Below are 9,964 nucleotides of genomic sequence, written 5' to 3'. Positions count from 1 at the left end.
TAAGCCAACTTTTTCACTCTCCTCTTTCACTTTCATCAAGAGGATTTTTAGTTCCTCTTCACTTTCTGCCATAAGGGTGGTGTCATCTGCATATCTGAGGTTATTGATACATGCAAAATTGTTTTCACCGAAGTCTGGCCATTTTTTCCCAGGAGAATGTCCAAAGATACTGCAGTTTCTCAGAGGAGTCAGCGGAAATTTAAGGTTCATTTCAAGGTGAGGAGACTATGTCCGGAGAAGGAAGGGACCTACTACAGTGAGTAGTGAGTTTACCAAAGGGACAATGCCTTGGAAATGGTAGGAACTTGGGCTCTCCTCCCCCAGACATGTTCCCCAGGGCACCCTGGGACAGCATCTCCCCAATTCCAGAATCCAGCTCAAGTCTAGGATCTCAACACCCTCTCGGAGAGCTTTTTGGAATGATCTAAATTACAGATTCCACTGATCCTCACTCTTTGAGGATGTTCAGAAGAATTTTGTCTTGGAAAACCTTAAGTGTTCTTTTCTGGGGCACTTTAAAGGACAAAGAATTTGCAGGGAAAGGAAGCGTCTTTAGGAGGGGAGTCTGTGATGGGGGGAGTCTCATCAGTGAAGCAGGGGAGCTGGAGGACCAAGCACAGTTGTTGCTTTGTGGGATGGGGTGCGGGAAGGAGGGCAGGTAGAAAGCCTCTGTGGTCTGACACCTGCCCAGGGCTGGGGGCCTCAGGTGAAGGGCTTTCTTACTTGGCCCCTGATCCTCCACCAGACAAAGCTGCCCTCTTTCGGAGGGAGGGCAATACCAACCCACTCACAAGGGGTTGAGGGCGACCCAGAAATCTGCTAAAGCAGACCTGGGGCTCATGAGTTTAACTAGGTTTTCCCAGCTAGGGAGTGGAGACAGATCCCTCTCCAGCGGTGGCAGTGAGCTCAAGCGGTTCACTTACGGGTCTCTTCTCCATGGCACTTTGTCCCCTAAATCCTGTACACCAGCAGTCCCCAAGCTTTGTGGCACCAGGGAACAGTTTTCATGGAAGACAAGTTTTCCATGGACCAGGGTGGGGTGGGGGATGGTTTGGGGATGATCTGTGCACAAGAGATTTATGGTGCACTTTATTTCTATTATTATTCCAGCAGCTTCACCTCAAACCATCAGGCATTAGATCCTGGAGGTTGGGGACCCCTGCTCTACACCCTCACTGTAAGAGTTGTTTCATTAGACCAAGGAGAACAGCCAGAGAGAAAGTTCCCCACTTTCCCTAAGGTAATTCAGTCTTCGGCTACCCCTCTGGAGAAGGGGAGGGCATCTAAGAGAGATATCCTTTCCTAGTGAGGCAATTATCTTATTATCTATCCTCTCCCTAGCTGTAAAACCTATTTTTCCAGTTTTCTCAGGTTCTTTTCCCTCCCTTGGCAGACTTTGAGGGAGGAGGGTTGAGAAGGATCTTTACCAAAATTCACTCCCTCCCACCGGGCTCCGGAAAGAAAAAGGTAATTGTTGCTAGTCTACCATCCCCTCCTGCCCTCAGCATGAGGGCTCACCGACAAGTGTACCCAGGGTACAGGGGCCTGGGGTCTGGGAGGCAGAGGAGGCTTTTCCCAAATCTTCAGCAAAGACCAGCACTCCTCTTCCCACTGGGCTCCAGCTCAGCCACTGGAAACCACCCTCCCCCCATCCCCCCTTTCGCAAGCTTTGGCCATTCTTTCCGGGAGAGGCGCTCACAATTTGTTTGTAATTTAACTCTTTCCTGCAGCCTTTGTGGGGTTCCTTTAGAATCTTGCAACAAATGGAGCTACAGGGTGGTGCCACCTCCCTGGCCTGCTTCTTTGATAGTGGAAGGTAACTCCCCATTGGGACTTCACACATATCATCATTTGAGAAACGTCTAGTTTTAACTTACAACATGGGCCACTGCTACAAATCATCTAGGGGAGGGTTATATATTTTGGGAAGGGGGGTTTTCTGAAATCCCCAGGCTTCATTCAATTCCAAACAAAGCCCCACATACGTGTTCAATTACCACCAAACATTTCCAGATCCCCTCCCCCAACATAAACTAACACACGCCAACACTTCGAACTAGGGGTTCTAACTTACTTTCTCCCTTGTCCCAAAGACTGCCAACAAAGGGTGTTAAGGCACCATTTTCCCTACCACCGTTTAGCTAAAAAAGCAAGATGGGAACTGGGAACCTCTTCTCCATCCTAGCCCCAACCAACCAGGTCAGGGGGAGATGGAAGGAGGAGGTGTGGTTTGGTTAAACTAATAAAATGTTACAACCCTGTTAAATACAATTAAAGGGCTAGATCTCTAGAAGATAATTAAATGCACTTTATTATGATGATTATTAGCTTTTAATTTGCACTATTATCAAGACACAGGAGATGGTGAAAAGTTGAGTTATGGGGGCAAACTCGTTTCACCCCAGCCCTTGGTCTTCAAATCAATCCATTGGAATTAAAATTCTAAAATACTTCAAATATTTGGTTGAGGGAAATGATGTGTATTGGAAACTGCAGTTCTCATACCAGCATGAATGATACTTTAAGAAAAGTCTTGACTTTTATTTGGGGGGGTATAAGGGGAAGACAGAAAACATCTGTTATAAACATTCTATCAATCTTGTGATAGAGAATGACATGTAAACACTCAACCCCATCCCCACAGTCACAAAGAGCCTGCCCAGAGCCTGTGTCCAAAGCAAAGATACCCACCTCTCCCCTCCCCTCCCTTTTCTGGGCAAGTTTGAAAAGAAACCAGTCTTTTGTCAAAGAAAAACTAAAAATCCCACCAGCCCGTCCATCCGTTCCCTCCCTCCAACCCAACCCATTTTATTGCTTTTTGAAAAAAAAACCAAAAACCCACACGGACCACACAAACCACCCACAAACGGCTAACCTGGGTGCCAGAGGAGACATTCAGCTGGGGGCGGGAGTGGGGGAAAGAGCAGGCGTGGAGTAGACAGCAGGGGAAAGGATAGAGATGCAAGGTATCTCCAGACCTATACATCTGAGAACTTGATGATGCTCCCCCTAAAAATGGAGGCAGTCAGGTTCCGTACTCAACCTAGTGGGTGGGGGTGGGGGGTTGTTTCAAAACACACATCACAAAGCACTTTCTGCCCACTCCAAGAGTTCCGGGCAGCCAGTTTAAAAGAAGAAAAGTCAGAAGAGAAAGATCTTCCTGCCAGCAGTGGGGTGGGCCTGGGATGGGGGTGTGTGGAGGCCATTCCTCACTCGATCTCCGCCCTCTCCCCACCACCCCACCCGTCGGTTCGGGTTAGATTTTTTTTTTCCCTCCACGTCTTCATCTCCGTTGGGAGGTTTCCAAAGACTGAGTGAAGGAGACAGCACAAGTGAGGAGAGAAAGGGGGAATGGGAAATCAAAATGAATCCAAGTCTTGTTCAAAACTATCCAACAGCTTCCATAGGCCCAGCGTCAGTGAGAAAGCTCACAAATTTGGCTTGAGAAGTTGAATGTGCCAACTCCTCAGAGCCAACACCTCTTCCAGCAGGCCCGGCCCTGTCAAACCAGGGATGGTGTTTGAAAGGGCCCTGGAGAAAGGAGAGAACCCCTCAGATCCCCCACCCCCTACTCCTCAGGCCCTGGCGCCCTTGCCCTCCCCCCTTTTTTTCTTTTAAATACAAAATATATAATTAAATTTACAAAGACTATTTACAGTTTTAATTACAAACCTGGTGGGGCTGTTGGGCAGAGTTTTCTTTAAAAAGCGACCTAAAAAAGAAATGGTTTCGATTGTTCTTTATTTAAAAAAATAAAATAGGAGTCTGTAGGAGCCCCCGCCCCACCCCCTCCCCGCGGGCGGTGAGCGCGCGGTGCGGGCCCGGCCGGGGACGCGGCGCACAAGCGCCGGGCTCACACGGTGGTCTCGCCGTGCCGGCTGTTGGTGAGACGGGTGTAGAACTTCCTCCACGAGTGCAGCGTCTTGCCGGACCAGATCCAGAAGCCCGACGTGATGCCCACGATGAGCGTCATGAGGTATTTGATCATGTAGACGGTGAAGTCGGGAGACATGCGCGGCGTGTAGTGCGCCGGGCACGGGATGGCCAGGCTCTTGCAGTGCTGGCTCACCCACGAGCGCTCCCAGTGCTCTCGGAAGGCCTGCTCGTAGAAGTAGCAGGCGATGACGATGGTGGCGGGCACCGTGTAGAGCACCGAGAAGACGCCGATGCGCACCATCAGCCGCTCCAGCTTCTCCGTCTTAGTACCGTCGTGTTTCATGATGGTACGGATGCGGAAGAGGGACACGAAGCCGGCCAGGAGGAAGGACGTGCCTATGAACAGGTACACGAAGAGCGGCGCCAGCACGAAGCCCCGCAACGGGTCCAGGCTATTGAGGCCCACGAAGCACACGCCGCTCAGCAGGTCGCCGTCGATCTGGCCCATAGCCAGGATCGTGATAGTCTTGACGGCGGGCACGGCCCACGCGGCCAGGTGAAAGTACTGCGAGTTGGCCTCGATGGCCTCGTGGCCCCACTTCATGCCGGCCGCCAGGAACCAGGTGAGCGACAAGATGACCCACCAGATGGAACTGGCCATGCTGAAGAAGTAGAGCATCATGAAGAGGATGGTACAGCCCTCCTTCTTGGTGCCCTGCACCACCGTGCGGTAGCCGTCCTCGGAGAAGCGCTCGTTACACACCACGCGCTCCTGGAGCACGAAGCCCGCGATGTAGGCCACCGACACCATAGTGTAGCAGCCGGACAGAAAGATGATGGGCCGCTCGGGGTAGCGGAAGCGCTGCATGTCCACCAGGTACGTGGTGACGGTGAAGAAGGTGGAGGCGCAGCACAGCACGGACCAGGTGAGGATCCAGAGGCGCGCAAAGCGCGTCTCCTCCTGTGAGAAGAACATGGAGCCATCCGGCCGCGCCGGCTCGCAGGGAGCCGCGCAGTCGCGCTCGCCCAGGAACTTGTAGCTGAGATAGGACGGCACCTTGAGGACGCGCGGACAGTGGAACGGGTGCTCCAGCGTGGCATAGCGCGGGGGCGAGCCGCCGCCACCCGGGCCGCCCGGGGTGCCCCCCGCACCCGGCTGCAGGCCGGGCGGCGGCGCGGTGGTAAGAAGCGCTGGCGCGCCGTCCTCCGAGTGGTTCTGGCCCACGCAGATCTGCTCCGCGCCGTGGCGAGGGAAGTGCTCGCAGCGCAGGCGCTCCGGCCACTGGAAACCGAACTTGTTCATGAGCGCCTCGCAGCCCTGGCGCGCGCGCTCGCAGATGGAGCGGCACGGCGGGATGGCCTGCTCCAGCACGGTGCACACGGGTGCGTACATCGAGCACAGGAAGAAGCGCAGTTCGGGCGAGCACTGCACCTTTACCAACGGGTAGAACTGGTGCACCTCCAGTCCGGCGTCCTCTTGGTTCGTGTGGCCCAGAAGGTTGGGCATGATGGTCTGGTTGTAGGCGATGTCCGTGCACAACGGGATGGAGATGGGCTGGCAGAAGCCGTGGTCCGGGATGGATATGCCCTTCTCTCCGTGGAATTGGGCCGGCCCGGCGGCGGGCAGTAGCAGCAGCGGCAGCAACAGGCGGGGCAGGGCGCTGCGGGGCCGCATGCTGGCCGCCGCCCCCCACTCGGCTCCCGGGCGCCCCCCCGCCCCCGCCCCCAGCCCGGAGACCGCGCGCCTTCCCCGCCGCCTCCTTGCCGCGGCCGCCGCCTCCCGCGCCTCTTTGCAAACTTTGCTCGCGGCTGCCGAGTTGGGGAGGCCGGGCGGGGGAGGGGGGCGGCGCGCCTGCCCGCTAGCTCGCCGAGGTCGGACTGAGCCGCCGGAGACACCGCGCGCGGCTTGCCCTCTCTCCTCCTCTTCCTCCTCCTCTCGCCTCTCCCCTCCCTTCTCCGCCCAGCGACTCCTTTGTGCCTTCCTCCAGCCCTCACCTCGGCCTCTCCGATCCCAATTAGTCGGTTTCAAGGGGGCCCCCGCCGGCGGCCCCGCCCTCTCCTCAGCCCCCCAAAAAAGGGATCCTTGAAACCGCCCCGTCGAGCTCTAAGCACCATCCCAAAATGTTCTCTCGGCCAATGAGATTTAAACCCGAGGACCAGCCCCGAGGGCTGGATTGGTCAACCACAACATAATGAGATCAGAAACCAGATGCCAACAAAACTTTCCCCCCCTCCTTTTGCTTTTTAAAGAGACAAGCTATTATTATATTAAGGGCTTTTTGCCCAACACGGGATTTCTCTGGAGTCTCGGCGGCGAGATTCGGAGACACACGTTCCTCAGAACTGCGGAGGCCCGCGTCACTCAGCCCTGGATCACTCTTCTTCCCGGGGCCACGGAGCTCTAGGGGTAGAGCCTCTTTAAATCCGTGCCTCCGCGCCTGCTCCTCGAACCCCACTTATTTCAGTCCAATTTTTCAGAACGAGTAAAAATAAATCTCAAATTTGAAAAAAAAATAGTGTTTAAGGGAGATTTTTTTTTAAATTAAGCTAACAGTTTACAAAGACGCTTCTCTCAGCCCATTTTCATGGCATCCAGACAAAAGTTTCACGTCGCCCTATATGTAGACCTCTAGGAGTTTGCCTCGCTTCTCCCTCTACATGCACCCTTAAATAACCCTCTGAAAAATGAGAGCTTGTCTCTTTAAGAGGCTCTTAAAGGGGCCTGGACTCCGGGGCGTAATTGCCCCGTAGCGAGCACAAAGGAGCCCATTATGGTTCTTTGTGTTCGGTGGCACCTCAAAGTGAGAAAACTCAGGAACTCCGAGGCCCTGAGCCGGAGGGTTGGGGCGGGGGTGGGAGGGGGTGAGATGAAGGAGAATGGCCTAGAGCTGCGGCTTCTCCCTCCCCTTTCTTCCGAGGCAAATCTTAATTATGCAAAGTAAAGTTTAGTTGCCATAACGAGGAGGTCTTAATCGGAGGTTAATGGTGGGGGGTGGGGGATGACGAGCAGTTTTCAGGGAAGAGATGGCTCTTTTAGGCCGTTTGGGGGAATTTTCCTCCTCTCTCTGCACCTCTGCCTCCGCCCCCTAAAAGCTTCCAGATATGGTCTCCTGGGAGAGAGGGGAGTTTTACCCAAATCTTAAGTGATTCCACACCAGAAAGGGGTGGTGTGTGTGGCGAGGAAGGAGGCTGGGGGTTGTGGGGGGTGGTGTGTGTGGCGAGGAAGGAGGCTGGGGGTTGTGGTAGTTGGAGTGCCCCCCCGCAACACACACACACACACACACACACATCTCTCACCTGACTAGGGGGTGGAAGGCAGTGGCCAGCAGGGTTCCGGTTGGTTTAGAAAGGTTTTCTTCTTTTTTCTTCATTCTTGGATTTTAAGTTTGGTGGGGAGGGAGTTCTGGGGCGGAGAGGGGGAATTTGCATGTAAATCTCCTGGGCCTGGTGTTGGATGATGGATCAATTATTTCTATTGTTTCTCAGTTAGGGGAGGGAGGCACTTAAAAAGAGGAAAGAAGCTTGAGTTTAGAAAATCTCCTTCTCTTCTCTATATGGTCCAAATCCTCCCAGCCTGGCGAGCTGTTTCCTAATTCAATCTAGAAAAGGATTGCTTTAAAAACAAGACAAAAAACCAAACAACAACAAAAGAAACCTAAAAGGAAAAAAAAAAAAAAAAAGGAGAGATTAGGAAAAAGGAAAGAAAAGTCTCAGTCATAGATACAAACAATGGATCCAGGTTTGATAGGATTCAATTTTTTCCCCCTCCTTGGTTGAATGAAATACGGATTTTCAGGTTCTTTACAACATGAAAATTGGCCTTATCATTTCCTGGAGAGGTTGACTTTTCAGAGCTTTCGGAAGAAAGAGTTCCTTCAAAATCAGGGAGGCTATGCCTTAGCTCTTCCGTTTTATTTTCATTTCACCCACAAGTCCACCTTCACCCCAGAGCAGTCTAGGGATGGGAACATTGTGCTGTCTTGCTCTGTGGGGCCCAAACTAAGCCCAAGGTGCTGTGCCTTCAAATCTCCCCTCTTACTCTACCCCTAGGACATCTAGAGCTGGTACCAAGCCTCTGAGCTGAACAGTGAAAAAAAAAAAAAAAAATGAGTAAGGCACACTCCTCCACTCCACTCAGGAAGAGCTCACAGTCTGATAGGAAATTGAGAGTAAATCTCCAATAGAAATGCAGCATCTTCAATTTCCTTCCACGACAAACCTGTTTTCCTACCCTAGGGCCAGGCTTGAGTGACAGTTATCCCTTCCACCCCCAAGGCAAAGTGGGAGCTGAAGCTGCAAAAAGAAAAAAGAAATGAAAGACATTCATTCATACAATCAACCTTTCTGTATGCATCACACTTTTACTGAGTTTTCTGATTTTAAACCACTGTGGTAGAGGTTGTGGCCAAGACAGAGAAAAACGGCAGCATCCCTGCCCTTGAAGAGTTGAATTGAGGTGGTTGAACCTAGAGCTTGTCATTAAGAGTAAAATAAGTCGAAAGAAGAAAAACAAATATCGTATATTAACACATATATATATGAAATCTAGGAAGATGCTACTGACGAGCCTATTTTGCAGGGCAAAAATAGAGACACAGACATAGAGAACTAGACTTGTGGACACAGCAGGGGAAGGAGAGGGTGGGAAGAACTGAGAGTAGTGTTGTAATGTACACATTAGTGAAAGTGAAAGTCACTCAGTCGTGTCCTGAGTGACTGTTTGTGACCCCACGGACTGTAGCCCGCCAGGCTCCTCTGGTCATGGGGTTCTCCAGGCCAGAATATTGGAGTGGGTAGCCATTCCCTTCTCCAGGGGATCTTCCTAACCCAGGGATCTAACCCAGGTCTCCGCATTGCAGGCAGACTCTTTACTGTCTGAGCCACCGGGGAAGAATGATATATATACATTACCATGTATAAAATATGATAATATAGCAACTTATATAGTGGGAAGCATAATTGGGAAGGGAATTTGAGTTGGAGAGGGCAGAGGAGTGGGAAGTTGTGGGAGAGATTCACAATCATCAAAGTCACTTAAATTTATGTAAAATGGCCACAGGATTCAGTGCTACAAAGGGAAAGGCGGTGGTGCTAGGAGGCCTCTGTGGTTGGAGTGAGGAGTTAAACAGGATGAAACAAAGGGAGGTCAGCAGGTGTCACACCTTCAGGGCCTTGCAGACCAAGTGTTAGGTGCTAGACGTAGAAATATGACCTTATAATCTCAAGGTAGGGATAGGCATTTCAGACAGAGGGAATAGCATGTGCAAGGACGTAACGTGGTGAAATGGATGGACTGGGCAGGGGGCACAAGTGTACAAGTACTTTGGTCCTGTTAGAGACCCATGTACACCTGGGAGAGTGACAGCAGAGGAGGTTTTAAATAAGGCAAGACCTGAGATACTGTGCACACAATCTGGACTCCTGGAGATAGAGATGCACTGGCGTATTTAGGGAAGCAAAATGTTTTTTTCCCTCTTAAGTTTTAGATGGTATATTTGGACAGTTAGGTGGAGCATAATTTGAGTCAGCTAAGTCAGAGATTCTAGTTAGCAATAGATCATAAGAGATCAGGCAAGAGATGCTGAGAGCGTGAACTGAGCTGAGGCAGTATAGATGAAGAGAGAGTGAGGGAGGAGCCCAACCAATGTTTCTGACTTAGATGACCTGATGTCATTAACCAGGATAGGAAATGCAGGGACAGGAAGATAATGAGCATAGTCAAGCGAGGTCAAGCCTATATTATGTTCAAAAGAAGATTATATGTTCAATAGAAGGTGACTATTCTAATACAGGGCTTTCCAGGTCGTGCAATGGTAAATAATCTGCCTGCCAATGCTGGAGAAGCAAGAGACTCAGGTTCAATTCCTGGGTTGGGAAGATCCCCTGGAGAAGGAGATGGCAACCCACTCCAGTATTCTTGCCTGGAAAATCCCATGGACAGAGGAGCCTGGTGGGCTACAGTCCATGGGGTAGCAAAGAATCAGACATGACTGAAGTGACTGAGCACACACACACGTTCTAACTCAGGGGCTTGGAAGGAGCTCTTGATGGATTTAGATCTAGTACCTTTAGCTATAGTTCAAGCTAT

At 51.4% G+C, this 9,964-nt stretch overlaps 1 protein-coding gene across 1 annotated transcript; it reads right to left on the bottom strand.

The window, feature by feature from the left end:
* Nucleotides 1–2,514: 2,514 nt before the first annotated feature.
* Nucleotides 2,515–6,461, bottom strand: FZD2 (frizzled class receptor 2). Its single transcript, XM_019982402.2, has one exon. The coding sequence runs from the start codon at nt 5,549–5,551 to the stop codon at nt 3,854–3,856; it is 1,698 nt and encodes a 565-aa protein (XP_019837961.2). The 5' UTR covers nt 5,552–6,461; the 3' UTR covers nt 2,515–3,853.
* Nucleotides 6,462–9,964: the final 3,503 nt, after the last annotated feature.

Source organism: Bos indicus, chromosome 19 (assembly GCF_029378745.1).
Source record: "Bos indicus isolate NIAB-ARS_2022 breed Sahiwal x Tharparkar chromosome 19, NIAB-ARS_B.indTharparkar_mat_pri_1.0, whole genome shotgun sequence".
Lineage (NCBI taxonomy): Eukaryota > Metazoa > Chordata > Mammalia > Artiodactyla > Bovidae > Bos > Bos indicus.
Note: the sequence above shows the minus strand (reverse complement) of the source record. Positions and strands in the feature narration are given on the sequence as shown.